Here is a 17,247-nt window from a genome sequence, read left to right as displayed (position 1 = left end):
TAGAAATAATATATGAAACTATAGCTGATTTGAGATTTTAACACTTATAATGTATTATTTTCGAAATTTCGATCTTTCTTAACCTTCGATTACTCAATTTTACGCAAACATTGTAACCCGTTTCAACATCTCGGTAAACAGCGAACTATTTCTAAAGTAATATGACTGTTTCCATTTATTATTTTCTTTAAAGCAATACTAAAGACTATAATTTTGGAAATACAAACATGTGATATTGCTGAAAAATATAAGATAAGGATTTTTTTTCATAAATCCGTGCGTTTAGTTTTTAATGATAAAGTACATGTATCTTTTTATTTTATTTTTGACAACATTAGCTTAACCAATACTTGGTATAAATATCAATGATCTTTTATTTCATAAGGGTCAGATGTTGATGGACAGGTTTCACATACAATATCAGCTAATTGGAATGTTGTTGACGAAGAATCCGGCATTGCATATTGTGAATGGGCTGCTGGTACGTACATTAAGATACCAATACAATCTCGTATTATAATCAATCGCTTGAATTTGGTGACATAGTGATCACAGACATTGTTTCTTGCAGAAAAAACTCGTAACGATAAATGTCACAACCAAAATTAAAATTGAATGTGACCTGTTTTTCATATTTCATAGCATTGTCATACCATGTCAAATGTTTTTGTTATCAGGTGGGAACCCTCGACCATCAAAATTATACGGTAACTAAAATATCAAAGATACCAGGCTTATAATTTTGTACGCCAGACGCGCGTTTCGTCTACGAAAGACCCCAGCAGTGGCATCGACCCATTGGTTGTAAAGAAATGTCATTATAGTGTGCTAGATTGAACGGCCTCTGTGTATTCAGTCCTATGGGGGCTACACCAGCAGTTGTTAAAAATTTCATAAAAGGTATCAGGCTTAAAATTTTGTAGAACTGAGCCAATAACTCTTATCGAATATCTGTTTTTTACAGACGTCTGTTAACACTTCTGTCGCCTCTTCATTCTTTATCTTTTTGATAATAAGGTATCCTTTTGGAGCAAATGAGATCTTCTCGGATTTTGGAAGGAATCGTAGTACTATGAACTTTTTTGTGTTGTGTTTAAAGGACGTATGCTAGACTGAACGGGCTCTGTGTATTCAGTCCCCTTTCCCATTATTTGAAGCCTTCTATGATTTTGTTTGTCGGTAAAACAATCCCGTTTACCATTTATTCTTCATATAATAACAGAAATATACTTTTCACTGAAATTTAACACATGATTTTCAAAAGTGCAAAAACAACATACCCTTTTGTAACACCTGCGATCTTCTCGGATAATTTTGGTGGAAATCGTAGTAATCGGAACTATTCTGTTGTTTTTTTGTTGTCTTAATGTCTCTTTTTCTTTTTATTTCACCTACACTGTTGTGTAAATTGTTCTCTTTTACAGCAAAACAGGTCTTCAATTCCAACTGAATATAAATAATATATTACTACTACTACTGTTTTCAGGTTTACAAGTATTTGGAAATGAGGTATTCGAATTTACAAAGACTGCTGATGCGATGAAAGCAACATCAACGATGGAGAGAGAGAAAGTTTTAAATAAAAAGATCTACATAACCATTCGCTGTCGAAATACGGCAGGATTATATACTACAGCTTGTTCTGATGGAATTGTTATATCTGATCAATCTCCTTCGGCTCTAAATGCTGAACTGGAGATTTTGCCACAGTCTATAACTGAATATCAACCTAGCAATGTTCATCAAGCCAGTGAAACATTTGTTAAAATGAAATGGTCAGGATTTTCTGATCCGTTTGGGATCATGTCGTTTATTGTAAGTTTATTCTTCGCTTAATGAAAAAGGTTTGAATATTTGTTTAGCAAATGATATTAGTTTAGTAACATAATTATTTTTAATAATATTGGTTGAAATTAAATTCAAAATGTGCAACTTACTTTTTTACATTTTTTAGAAAAAAATGTAAAATTCCTGGATGGTGCCTTTTTGATAATTTTCAGCAGCATTATTGGTGCAGAGGACCCTTTTTGGGTCAATCACTCTTCCTTCAGTTTTTTATCACTTCTATATCAGATTCCCTAATGTACACACATAATTTATCAACGCAAATACAATTGATCAAAAGTCACTTTATGGCCGGCAAAAACAGAAAATGTCAGATGTGCATTCAAAAAAATTGTTCTAAACAGTCATTGATAAAATTATCTGAACCCATCTACAAATCCCCTATTTTGGACAGGCAAATACAAAGCTGTAGTTGAGAACGTGTTCATTGGTATGATTATGAAGGAGATGTGCGTTAACCGTCAATGGAAAGCAACCCATCTATCTATACGAAATGTCAATCTCTAAATTGCCTTGATTCGTAAAAAATCGTAATGTGCATAATGAATATGTTAATTATGGGCAAAAAATCTGTTCTGTTGCAGGTGAAATTTGACGGAAAGGATACCGATATAACTACCACTATTCTAAATGTTAACAAAGATATATCGTATCTTTCACTGTTTGGACTAAAACTATCTGATGTTAGGTACACGGCCACTGTTAACGCCGTTAACACTATGTACCTGCGCAGTACAGATGTAACAACGAACCTGACCATTCAAAACTCTGCTTCATTACTCACTGGTAAGTGTATACATGTAATGAGTTTTCTTGCATGTTTTTTTATATCAACTTTAAAGAGATAACAATATGATATATGAACGATCTTTAAAACAGAAATATGTTCTCTATTCATAAAAATAATTAAAAAAAATGATATGCGATAACGTCAATTGAACAGCAAGCCAACAAATTAGAACTCAAAAGATAATCCGAGATCCTATTTGAATGTGTGGTTCTCAGTAGTCTCTTAATAGTGCAACTTCTGATTGTGTTGCATAAAAAAAGGCGGAAGATACAAAAGGGACAACAAAAATTATTAAGTCGAAAAGAAACCGACAAAACCATGGCAATTAAACGAAAAACGACGAAAAGACAAACAGCAAACTGCAGAACTGAAGACTGAGCAACGCCAACCCTATTAAAAACCCGGTGTGGATGCTCGGGAAAGGTAAGCACATCCTACTACACATGTGGCACCCATCGTACGAATAATGTGATATTCAGTCATGACTGCATGTGTAGTTCTTCTTGCTTTTTTTTAACTCTGGTTATTTTGCAGTAAGTTTGTTACATTCTACTGTTGATCCATACCTTTGTATGCCCATTAACTACCTGTCTGGTAAATGTAATGAAGCTGACAATAACTAGATTTATTCTCAGCTGGTATTCAGTACTTTTTACAAAAAAACAAAGCATGTTTAAAATTTTGTATATGAATAAAAGAAATAGTTGAGTACACGTTAATGAGAACAAAAACAATAAATAACCAAAAGACTTCCTTATGTCAACATAAAGTCGACTTTTTAGAAAGATATCTGTACAAGAAGTTTTATGACTATATAGTTTAAGATAATCTGTGTGTGTCTTTTAGGTGCTGACGCTTCCATAACAAGAAAAGGAGACAAAATTACGGTAAACTGGAAGGATTGCTTTTCATATCAAGGACGTATGGTGTTCGAAATTTCAATAGGAACAACTATAGGAGGAGCTGATATTATTCAATGGCAGGAAACCTTGAATGACTATATAGAAGTGGAAGTTCCAGAAAAATTTAAAGATGACAATGACGTCAAGTTATTCTTTTATATCCGTGCAATTGGAGAAAGTGGAGAAAATACTTCTCTTAACACTGCATTATAAATGTGTTATTAATATTTATTATGATATTAAGTCCTCAAACTCAATGTATGCTTTCAATTATTTTATATGAATGTCTAAGACAGGTATGCTTCTTGTGATTTTTAAAACACACTTTTCTTTAATAGTAAATATATGGAATATTTTATCAATGAAAATATTTTGCTATATTTTGAAAGTTATTTTTTTAGTGATTACTTTTTTTAATATTTTTTCAATCAACTGTACCTCTTCGGTATAATATTTGTTTTACGACGGGTGCCACATGTGGAGCAGGATATGCTTACCCTTCCGGAGCACCTGAGATCACCCCAGTTTTTGATGGGGTTCGTGTTGCTTAGTCTTTAGTTTTCTATGTTGTATTTGTTGGTCTTTTTCTTTTTTCAGCCATGGCGTAGTCAGTTTATTTTCGACTTATGAGTTTGAATGTCCTTCTGGTATCTTTCGCTTCTCATTTATATCTTCCATTTTTATTATTTGTTTTTATTTAAAGTTTATTTTTACTACTAATCAAAGTGAACCTATTTCTTTCTTAAAATTGTATTAATGATCATTAATATATTAAACATATTACTTACCTATGGGCGACCCACAGTCGAAAAATCGGGTCAAATAAGGGGAGACAGCAACATGACAAAAAACAAAGAGACGAAATATAAACCACAGTCCAGAAGGCGTTGTACAATAAATAGACAGGGCAAAACGGATCTTTTGGAAAAAATACATGAACCCAGGTGTTCCGATAGAATAAGCAGATTCTGCTGGTTAAGTGGCATCCGTTGTATGGCTCAAATCAAAATAAAATCATTCTGGATGTGATTAAAAGGGAAAATAGACTAATATTTTTGAGACAGCATTGCATTGCATTGAAAGAAAGATCAGTTATCCTTGAAGTGCACTCGTGAATTACATATTTCCCTTTTGTGCTTTATATATATATATATATATAAACCCGAATGTGCGTACCACCTTGAACTTATCTTGATTCAGAAAAAAGTCATTGTATAATTTGAACCATTTATTGTCAAATGAAAATAAAAGTAAAAGACAAAAATAAACAATTTTGTTGTTCTAAAAATAATGTTTCCTCTTATTATATCAATGTTTGTTATTTGACACACACACACACACACACACAAACCATACACAAACACACACACGTCAATTCAGATGCACGAAATAATCATACTAATATAGTAAGGTTGACTCCATTGTGAAATAACACTGCCATACCAAATACATTGTAACATATCAATATTAAAAACTAAGTTATTTTTCGGAAAACATAATAAAGGGAGGCATCCTGGTATTTTCTTTTATCTTCAAATTTTTTGAAACGTCTTTCGTCAGAAATAACGAGAGAAATAACATACATGATCAAATAAGATTTATTCAAGTTAGCGTTGTTAACTTTTATCAGTTAGAAAAAAGTTTACACGGATAGCTTGGCCGTAATCTGTGTTAAATTACAATACAGGAACAAGTCGATATTAAAGTGGTGCAAACAGTGAATGCCTATTATCTGTTGATATCTGTCACCATCATGCATTGGTGGAACTATATCATGTTTTGGTTTCTCAACTAACTAAAGACATGTTCCCGATTGTTAAATCTTTGGTGCCAGAATATACGTCTGATCTGTAATTTTTATCGGCCGGTTTTGTCCTATTCCCGATTGTGAAAGTTTAATTTGAGTGTGAATTCATATGGAGTGTGATGCAGTCAAAGCAGGAGACGCATACCTTGTGAAAGAGGGACTAAAGATACCAGAGGGACAGTCAAACTCATAGATCGAAAACAAACTGACAACGCCATGGCCAAAAATAAAAAGACAAACAAACAAATAATAGTACAGATGACACAACATAGAAAACTAAAGACTAAGCAACACGAACCCAACAAAAACTGGGGGTGATCTCAGGTGCTCCGGGAGGGTAAGCATATCCTGCTCCACATGTGGCACCCATCGTGTTGCTTATGTTATTACAAATCCGGTAAATAGTCTAATTCGGTAAGTCACATTCGTGAAAAGGGAAGGGTATTGTAGTTACGACATAAGGAACATATCCGATATCATCTGTGAAACGGTTATTCCATTACGGTCAACCAACTCGTGATAGCGTCCGTAAAATTTACGAAGGGATGATTTCAACTTCACCATTTGGAACTCTTGGCTTAATAGCTTCCTTGTGAGCAGCAATCCTCTATCAAGTAAATCATGATAGGAAATACAAGCCCGGGAATATCGTCTTTATTGGGAGATATATACTCCGTATGCAGGCGCTGCTGGAATGTTGCTACATAGAAATGGAAAGTTCATAATTGGGAAACTGAAATCATCTCTTTTGTCGTAAAGTTTTGTTTTCAACCGAACCTCATTGTTAATATCTAGAAAATTCATTAAAGAGGCGAAATATACTAATAATATTAGTGGTCCCAAATTTTCCTTTTTTTATGTTTCTTCGGTTATATCAAAGGAATACTCAACTCATAGGTCAAAATGTGTTTGAATCCGGCACAGGGCAGGTGAGTGCGACTCTTATCTTAATTGACTAGGATTGTTAGCTTTCCTACCGAAGGTCGGTGATTCTCTCCGGGCACTCCGGCTTTCTCCACCAATAAAAACTGACGGTCAAGAAATTGCACAATAGTATTTTTTAAACACCAATCCATCATAACTCGAAAACAAACTGACAATGCCATCGCAAAAGTACAAAAAACAGCCAAAATACAAAGAACAGTACACAAAACACAACATAGAAAATTAAAGATTGAGCAACACAACCCCCTAAAAAATGGAGGTATTCTCAGAGTCTACGAATGGGTAAGCAGATCCTGCTCCACATATGAAAACCGTTGATAAGTCTATTATTGATGGGTCACATTCTAATTAAAAAGGACGGAATTGTGATCACAATTGAAACATATCCGTCGTCGTAGGTGAAACAGATATTCCATTACGGTCAACTAACTCGTGATGGTGTCTGTAAATTTTCGAAGGGATGATTCCAACTTCACCACTTAAAATAGGAAATCAACTGGAATTCTGCTATATAGAAACGGATTGTTCACAATTGGGCATGTAATATTCGTTATTAAACGCTTGAATTTATAATGGGTAAATAAACTGTCCATTTCTATGTAGCATGATTCCAGTAGCACCTGCAAAAGGAGTTTATATCTCCAAAGTTGACCCTTTGAAAAAATCCCGGTCTTGCATCTTTCATCCTGATTTGCTTAAGCTTGATAGAGAGAAACTTAATTGTGTTGTTAAATAATGATTTTGTGGGCCCCTTTGTATTTTCTCCTATTCATACTGGTTGAGAATAATATGTGTTTTTGACACTGAATTTTGTATTCATTATTTATTGATACTCATAACCAGCCTGATAATCAGCTTCATCCCGAATGAAAGAAGTTTAGTATATTTTTTAACCTAGTAATCACGACAAATGGGTAACATCTCCGTTAGAAGAAGTTTCCGTCGATATGTCAGATGTGTAAATAACGCACTTTGTCGTTGGAAAAGTGCTAAAGGGAAAGACTTTTCCCTTCCCTACAGCATTCGTTTAGAGTTGGATATTTTGGGTCGTTGCAGGGGGTAGCTCTTCGTTTCTTTCCCACACTTTATTAGTTTCATATGATATAAAAAATAAAAGGTTTGGATCATAAGTTCTGTTATTATTATAACTGTTTTATTATATAAAGAATAATTAAAAAGGTATGTTTATTTTTATTAATGTTTTCAATTTACAATTACTTTGAAAAAACAATGTATCAAATATTCTCTTATGGTTGTGACCTGTTATCTATTTCTTGCATGAATAGATATTTCTCGTATCACACTGCACGGAGTGTGATACGAAAAAGTGATACGAAAATCTGCGTTAATCTAATTGGCTTACCCAGCATCATAAGACGATATAACAACATTTTCATTGGCTATTCGTTAGGTCATTGATGACTTTCAAAGGTTACGACGATGTACATGGCAACGGACATATGGAATTTCTTCAATAAAATACTCACACTGTTCACCTGACAATCTTTTTTTTGTCAAATTTTATTACATTCTGAAGCGTACAAAAAGTCTTAAAATGTCTGATGTGAAAGTTTGACGCCAGAAAAGGACATATGACGTCATACCGGAATGTGCAAAAGACTAGAACAACGATTTGCGGAATTTCTGATTAAACACAATGAGAGTGTTGACCATAAGAGAAATAGGTTTAACAATTTATGAGAATGGGATATCGCTTGATATCAAATCTCGTTATTTAATTAAAATAGTAATAATAAACTCGCCGAAGGCTCGTTTATTTTTATATTGAAATTAAATAACTCGAGTTGATATCAAGCGATATCCCATTCTCACTCGTTATGAAAGTATCTAATGTTGTAATGTCTTAACTTTATTCTGTATTAATTAACCCATTTCTCTGACGTCAGTCTATTGTTCTTACAGTAGATTATTTTTCAAGAATCCACTGACCACTTCGTTAACTTAAGATAACTTATTTTATAACTTTAAACTTTTAACTTACGATTTTTTATCCTCTCAAAAACGAGTGGCATAAGAAGGGTTCGAACTCGCGCGTATTTTCTTCATAATCAGTAGAGTCTTCAGTCTATGCATGATACCACTATACCACGAGTGCTGACATAAATCAAAATTTAAATAACACTCATAAAGCGCACAACTGTCAATACATGTCAATAAACTGTATGTCTCAGAAGTAATTCGCTTTTGTTATCTAATAAAATATATATACTATGTCTGGATTTGTTCATGTTCTTTTCAAATTTATTTAAATTGTTTTATTTTGGGCGTTATTTTTTAAGGAAGAATATGTTCTACATTTGAACGTTCTTGATTATAGTTATATAGCAGTATGGAAATATCTTAAAACAGAGTTTATTTACGATGTCAGGTTTGAACATTGGTCGATTTTAAACATCGTTATAATGAACCGATGGGTCTTTATACGATTGTGGCTATTACACACTAGTTCTAAACACTAGAGAATCAAGGAATTGTATATATTAGTGCAATTCCTTGATAAAATAAACATTCATATGCCCATCACACTTGTCACTTTTAACGTACAAGGACTTTTCCTTTTTATCATAGCAAATACTTACTTATGGTTTTAGTCTTATATTGATATCGTACTATCAATATTTTTTTCTTTGTTTGATTATAAATGGTCCAAATATACATCACGTCAACATTGAACGGACTCTAATTTGAATAAAGTGTGATATATAAGCTACGACCGTAAAACTACTTCTTTGATTGTAAAACCAGAAACAAAATCATCGCCAATAAATGAAAATGAAGTATATAATACCTCTAAGATTAAAACAATATTTTTGTCGAGAAAAAAATTACAATGAAAAAATTTCAATTCGGGTATAAGGTTTGAACTTGGCACTGTTAATGTCACAGTTATGTTTTTCGGTACCAACGACTAGACGATCACGGCTATGAACAGCTTGAATGTAAGAGTAAAAAATTTACATAATTATACATTGTACATCTGTAGCAAGAGCAATTCTGCTGGAGATTCAGAATGCGTACCACAGATAATACTAGTTTATTGACTGGTTTACGATGGATGCCAAATGTAATAACGTTAAAAATAATCTAAACTTAATGAAAGGGAAACAGTTTAAACAAAATTCATGTATAATTGTTCAAAAAAGACCTTAAGCAATTATTTTATTTATTTCGGAAAGTATCATTAACTGGAGCATCATGAAATTGTAGTATTATGGCAACTACGCTAAATATATGTATTTGACTTAGTACGGTTAAATTGTAGACAAACCTTAATCAGCTGTCAACAATAGCAGATTGCTAAATACTATATATGTAAATTTCAAAGGTTCCTAAATTTTGGTAATTACAATTTTTTAACTATTCAAAAAAAGATAAATAAATTCTGTATATTTATATATGTCTTTTTGAATAAATCATAAATACCAAAATCTATATAATTTAAATACTTTGTAATGATAAAGCATTAAATGAAATATAAATATACAAGTATGAAATCTGGTAATAAAAAGGGGAGCTAACAACCCATTTAAGTTATATTAAACTTATGTTAACTTAAATATAGACGTGAACCGTGTGGATATAATCATTTCCAGCTATTATAAAATAAAAAAGACAAAATACGAAATTATTTTTATGAAATTCCGTTGATTCATTGTCAAAACATAAAACAGACAGTCGTTTTACTAGAAATGGGTTAAGCTAGAGAATTGATAAGAAGAAGTGGATTCGGAAACGATAATCAACTTGCGACTAAAGTCGCTCGTTGATTATCGTTTACGAATCCACTACTTCTTATCAATTCTCTACTACAGAATTCGAACACTTATTGTATTCTAGATTTTCCTGCTGCTGATTCCGGCCTTTCTACATTTTATTGAGAGTTGTCCCCCTCCCCCTTTATTGTGGTAAGGTCAATACGATAGCTAGGGTTTCAATCTATGATAACAATTTTCACCATAATTTTACAGTCATTGTTTATTGATACATTCACAAGATCTCCTCCTTTTTACATGTAATAAGAATGTATTGTTCTGATATATGAAAGCTTTACGTGTAATGTCGTTATCTGGACAACTACTAGATTTATGCCTGCAGTTTTATGTCGTCTAAAACAAGAAGGGTATATAAAAATAACTTTGATATAGGAAGGCATTACGTTTAAGATTATGATTTATTGGTTCATTTAAACAGTTTTTGTCTGATCTTTGTATCATGCTACGTATCTATGATACATTAATATCTAGTATTTTGCAGTTAAAAGGTTAACTCTGATAATCAAATTGTATTGTTGTAAAATCATTTAGCGTATTTGTACAAGCTAAAAACAAAACAAAATATCTAAGGTCGTCAAGGAAGATACATTTAATCATTTACCATATATGCATGTATGTGAAAATTTGTGTCACTAGCAAAATTATAAGATTTGAATGGTAAATGAAATCAATTTTTTAAAGATCAATGGACTTGGGACAGGAAAATAGATAAATATAAATGTTATTGTATATGTATATGCAAAACATATGTAAGATCAATTCAAACGAGAAAGCAAAATTCCTGTGTGCAAAATATTTCACAAAAACATTTGATATAAAGCAATAGACGACAACAATTGAATAACAGACTCCTGTCAGGCACATATATAATATGGCTGGATCAAACATATTTGCGGACGCCAAACCCTCTCCATAACGGGAGCAGTAGTGTTATAGCGAAACATCAGAACAAATACTAAAAACCATGTGAACAGGGTTCATATCGATTCACAAGACAAATAAAAAAACACTGCAGACAAAAAGTACCTTGTTTGTGATTACTCGCAGTTACATTTATATATAGTTGATAAATATTCCGTATCAACTTCACAATCAATACACAATGGTCTTGAAGTATAGATTCTGGGTACTGATGTTGTTTATCATCGTTATAACGTGTTGTAGTATTCTTTTATTTGTCTTTATGAATATTACTTTTACTGTTTAGTCTGTTTTGGTGATATCCATTTGACGTGGCTCTGTACTTATGCATCCTCGTCTTCGATCTCTCTGTTTTACAAACAATTAATACAAGATTAGACATTATTTTTCTGTTGTACGTACTTCATTTTATCCTTATTATTGGAAATGTTGAAACAATTCTAGGCCCAAATTTCCGTAATGAATCGAACACACCGTCAGTGAACGAACCACAACCACAAAAAAATTTCATATCCATTTGTAGTCTCAACATAAGATCCGTTAGAAATAAACTAAAATTTCTAAATAATTTTTGTGATGAATTTGATATTATTACGTTTTCAGAAACACACTTAGATCCCAATATTGTTTATGCCGATATAAAACTTGATTCCTCCTCTATAATAAAAAAAGATAGAAATAGCTTTGGTGGTGGTTTACTCATATATGTTATTAAAGATGGTATTGGACTCAATCGTATTAATGCACTCGAAACAAAAGAAGATGAATCATTTTTTCGTCAATATCCATGTCAAAGGTCAAAGTTTCTTATTGTGTCACACTTATCGATCACCTAATTCAGATGATAAATATGTCATGTTCCTTTTCAAAAACCCCATCTGAAATTAGTGATCATGATGCACCTATTGCATTTCTCGAATGTCTAATGTCTGAATTAAAATCTTTTGAAAGAGAAATTTGGCTATATGATAGGGCTGATAAATTAAAATTTGCTGAGAAATTAGACGAAATTGATTGGAATACCATGCTTCCGGACAGTAAAAACACTAATGAGCTGTGTGAAATTTTTACAATAGAATTTTTGGAAATAGCTAAAAAATGCATTCCTACTAAACTAGTAACTGTACGACATAATGACAAACACTGGTTCAATAATTACATACGACGTGAAATTCGAATTCGAGATAGATTAAGAAAAAAAGCAATTAAATTTAATAGTGAAAATAATAGCATGAAGTACAAAAAACAGAGAAATAAAGTAAATGATATGAAAAAAATTGCCAAAGAAAAGTTTGAAACAAATTTGGACAGTGTAATATAAAAAAAACCCTCGAACTCAAAAACGTATTGGAATTAATGAAAACGTTGATTAAATCCAAAAAAGGTTCCGAAAACATACTCCCTCTCCAAAATATTATAAATGATAATGAACTGAATGATATTGTATATGAAGATGAGGAGAAATGTAGTTTGCTAAACATGTATTTCAGTATGATTTCTAAACTAGATGAAGAACATGTTGATTTACCCGAATTTGATACAAAACTGATAGTAAGTTTTCAGAAATCCAATTAAATATAAAAGAAATAATAGATATTATTCAGATATTAGATCCAAACAAAGCATCTGGTCCTGATGTGATCAGTCATTAAATGCTAAAAGTGTGTCCAGAAAAGGTAGCAGTTCCTCTCAATATTATATTCAATAAATCCTTACGAGAGGGCATATATCCTGCTAGCTGGAAGATAGCAAATCTAATATCTATTTTCAAAAAGGGAGATTCATCTTTGCCGTCAAATAACAGACCGATATCCCTAATTAGTTGTGTAGGAAAAGTTCTGGAAAGAGTTGTGTTTAAGCACTTGTACATGCTAATAAATTAATTTATGAATATCAATCAGGATTTCTTCCTAAAAATTCAACTGTTCATCAACTCTTAGAGATATATAAAACCGAAATTATGATTTTCTCAAATGTTGAGACTCCAGACCTTAGCTTTTCCTTAAATGGTAAAAATATCCCTTTAAGTACATCTCATAAGCACCTGTGAGTTAATTTCAGTAGTGACGCAAAATGGAACAATCATATTGAAAGTATAATTACAAGTGTAAAGAAACACTTAAATGTTTTGCGTAAACTTAAATACCGAAACAATTTAGAAAAACTGTACTTAGTTTTTATTCGACCCATTTTTGAATATGCCACGGAAGTGTGGGATATTTGTAGAATATGCTACTCACATAAATTAAAAAAAAATTGCAATTAAAGGCCGCAAGAATAGTAACCGCTCTACCAATATTCACTAAAACTGAAACTTTATACTCTGAGTTTGGCTGGGAATCTCTTTATGAAAGAAGAAGGAGAAGAAAATTACAGATGTTTTATAACATGAACCAAAAAAATGCACCAGAGTACCTATGTAGTCTTATACCTCCATGTGTACAGAGTACAACCAACTATCCGTTGCGAAATGGTCATGATATTATTGTTACATTTTGCAGACTTTCCCGTACTACTGAATCGTTTATTCCCTCCATAATACGTGAGTGGAATAAACTTGATCCGAAAATTTGCAGCGTCGACTCTATTTTTTTAATTTAAGAAAGAATTGAAAAACGATAGTCTATTAAGTAAAGTTGAAACGTTTTATTTGTACGGCCCGAGGAAATTGAATATTATCTTAACGCAATTGCGATGCTCCGCTTCATTCTTAAACTATGACCTTTTTCGAGATAATATTATAAATGATCCTACTTGCCAATGTGGGTCAGATATTGAGGATGTGCATCATTACTTCTTCGTTTGTCCAAAATACACTTCGTGTAGAAATACCTTACTCAATAATCTTAACTGGCTTTCCGAAAACTTTGTTTTAGATACAAAACCATTAATTTGCGGAAACTTGGAACTTTCGAACGAACGAAATATTCAAATTTTCAAACATGTTCAAAATTTCATCAATAGGTCAAACAGATTGCTTGAACCTTCATAAAGCGTTATTGATACTGACACGGAACATCATCATCATCATCATCATCATCATCATCATCAACACTCACGTCATCATCACAGAATTATATGACTTTTAAAACTTTCTTTTTTTTTCTCTCTTTTTTATTTTTACCTATGATAGCTTGTATTATATTCTATAACTCTTTGCCTTACATGTATCCTCATTTTACTATTATTGTATTTATTTATATTGTACTAAGGAGAAAAAAAAATGAGAATGGAAATGGGGAATGTGTCAAAGAGACAACAACCCGACCAAAGAGCAGAAAACAGCCGAAGGCCACCAATGGGTCTTCAAAACAGCAAGAAAATCCCGCACCCGGAGGCGGGCTTTAGTTGGCCTCTAAACAAAAATGTGTACTAGTTCAGTGAAAATGTTCGTCATACTAAACTCCAAAATATATAAATGAACTTAAATTAAAAATCATACAAGACTAACAAAGGCCAGAGGCTCCTGACGTGGGACATGCGCAAAAATGCGGCGGGGTTAAACATGTTTTGTGAGATCTCAACCTTCCCCCTTTACCTCTAGCCAATGTAGAAAAAACAAACACACAGCAATTCGACAGTAAAACTCAGTTTAAAAGAAGTCCAAGTCCGATGTTAGAATAGATAACAAAAGAAACTAAGCAAGATGACAATGATACATAAACTAACAAAGGACTACTGGCAGTTACTGACATGCCAGCTCCAGACTTCAATTAAATTGATTAAAAGATTATGTCTTCATCATATGAAAATCAAGTACAATCCCTCCAGTTAGAGGTTAAGTATCATACCATCATAAAATATATGAGAAGAACATAACCCGTATCATGCCAACAACTGGCTTTAGAACAAATGTGTTTATTTCCGATGCAAAGACCCTATGAGTGAATCAATATTAATACCAAAATATGCCATTTTTAATGACCTGACAACAGTATCGTAACTATATCCCTTCCGAATAAGTCTGTTTAAAGGTTTGGTTAGCTTTTGTGGTGAATACCGACATTTTTGGGCTTTGTAAAGAATATTACCATAGAAGATTAGATGTGAAATACCTGAACGTATAAGATGTCTGCATGTTGATTTATATTTACGAATGATGTCCTTGTACCGATGATAAAATTTAGTAAATGTTTTGACTAGTTTGTGATATCGAAAACCATGGTGTAATAATTTTTCCGTAATACAGAGATTTCTTTCGTTTAAATCAAATACTTTGTCACATACACGAGCGAATCGAACAAGTTGAGATATATAAACACCATAAGATGGTGACAAGGGAACGTTACCATCTAAAAATGGATAATTAACAATAGGAAATGAAAAATCATCTCTTTTATCATAAATTTTGGTAATAAGCTTCCCGTTAACGATATAGATATAGTCCGTAATCAAATGGCAAAATTAAAAGTTCAAAAAACATTAAACGAATGGATAACAACTGTCATAAACCTTGCTACAATTAAAGAAAAAATATTCGGACAGTATATTTTGGTGCAACAAATATAGGTTGTCGTGACTTTTCTTAACGTTTTTGTACTTTTCTCCCTTGTCTATCAATTTTGCACTTAAAAACACGTGTCTCATCCTAGCGTAGAAAAGACATCTATGTTCCGTTTGGGCTAAGGAAAATATATTATTTTGCCTTTGGTATAATGCGGAGTGCACGAAGTCTCTAAAAATAAAACATAAAGTTAGTAAAAATTAAAACAAAATGTCTCATCACAGCAACTACCATACAGGTTAAAATCAACCATTAAATATTATACATGGTATTCAGAATTAAAAGTATGGCAAATCCTGATTGGTCGAAATGTGCACCCTTTATTTTTTATTTTAGAGACTTCGTGCACTCTGCATTATATCAAAGGCAAAATAATATATTTTCCTTAGCCCAAACGGAACATAGATGTCTTTTCTACGCTAGGATGAGACACGTGTTTTTTTTTCTTTAATTGTAGCAAGGTTTTGTTAAAAAAAATCAACTTTCTAAAGTCTGTATCTCAAAAAAGGCTATCATTGTCGCCTATGGGGAAATTAATTGTTTATTGAAATCTATACAGCGTCGACATTTATTTATCACAGTGCTCAAAAAGTGTCAAAACAGTAATTCTATTTGATATTTGATGTGAAACTGTATTTTTTGGTAATGAAATTCGCCACAAAGATCGTCTCTTTCCATCATTTGATATTATCTGTTGAGTTTGTGAAATATGACGTAGACATACATGATGCCATTCTTTGATTTACCTCAAGATCCTGTTTGATTTTTTGTAGTGTTGCGGAGCTGTCTCATTGAAAGATCTCTGATATCATTGTAATATTAAAACAAGCCTTTTTACTCATGTTTTTTTAATATTTTACTAAAATACAACATTCAACATACAAGTTACTGACACTTTTAGTTAATATCTATTTCATAAATTTAGTTCATGTATGCATTATTATCTTACCTCCTTTAAACTGGGAATATCAAGGATTATCATTGTTTAAAAGCAAACACGTGGAAACCATGTAATTTTAACATATGGTCAGTGGGTGTGATTTATTTTAAGTACGTGGTTGGTAGTAGTTAGTACAGTTACGTTCCTTTAAAATAAACATCACAGTGTCGTTCTCAAATTGATAACACAATATAAACATATATGACTATATTTTCTAGCTTCAAGACAAAAACAGGTCTAAGAGACGCTAACTTTTTCAATATAAATAATTGAAAGTTCTGTTGGTTTTTTTGCTAAAATTGGGATATATAAAAGCAACATTAGTATACTGCTGTTCGAAAGTCATAAATTGATTGAGAAAAAACAAATCCTGGTTACAAACTAAAACCGAGGGAAACACATCAAACATAACAGGAAAACAACGAAACAACAGAAACAGTAAAGTGAACAAAAAACAAACGACAATGCAACACATTAAGAAACGAACTATAAGATAACAACTGCCATTTTCCTGACTCGGTACAGGACATTTTAATAAAAAGTGGTGGGTTGAGCCTGGTTTTATGGCTATCAATGTTCTTTGATATCAAACTATTTTTTGTACACTAGTGCAAGTGGATTCTTATATTTACGACTCGATCACTGTAATAGTCTACAGAAAAATCATATATATCATTTTTAACTACTTATTAATTCCAAATATGAAGATGCTCGGTAAAAAAAATTCGTCACACGGTGTCCTAACTATCAAATACGATAAATGCGGTATCAGTAAATTCAATATGGGGATACAGCTTCG

The 17,247-nt window shown here is 32.3% G+C and overlaps 1 protein-coding gene across 1 annotated transcript in view; it reads left to right on the top strand.

Annotated features, from left to right (window-relative positions):
* Positions 1-3,915, top strand: part of LOC127731085 (uncharacterized) — a 124,627-nt gene extending 120,712 nt beyond the window's left edge. The window contains exons 53-56 of the mRNA XM_052239944.1: positions 386-481; positions 1,487-1,815; positions 2,430-2,631; positions 3,482-3,915. Coding sequence (XP_052095904.1) covers positions 386-481; positions 1,487-1,815; positions 2,430-2,631; positions 3,482-3,750 — 896 coding nt within the window. The 3' untranslated portion in view covers positions 3,751-3,915. The remainder of the gene's footprint in view (positions 1-385; positions 482-1,486; positions 1,816-2,429; positions 2,632-3,481) is intronic.
* Positions 3,916-17,247: the final 13,332 nt, after the last annotated feature.

Source organism: Mytilus californianus, unplaced genomic scaffold (genome assembly GCF_021869535.1).
Source record: "Mytilus californianus isolate M0D057914Y unplaced genomic scaffold, xbMytCali1.0.p SCAF_2, whole genome shotgun sequence".
NCBI classification, from domain to species: Eukaryota; Metazoa; Mollusca; class Bivalvia; order Mytilida; family Mytilidae; genus Mytilus; species Mytilus californianus.
Note: the sequence above shows the minus strand (reverse complement) of the source record. Positions and strands in the feature narration are given on the sequence as shown.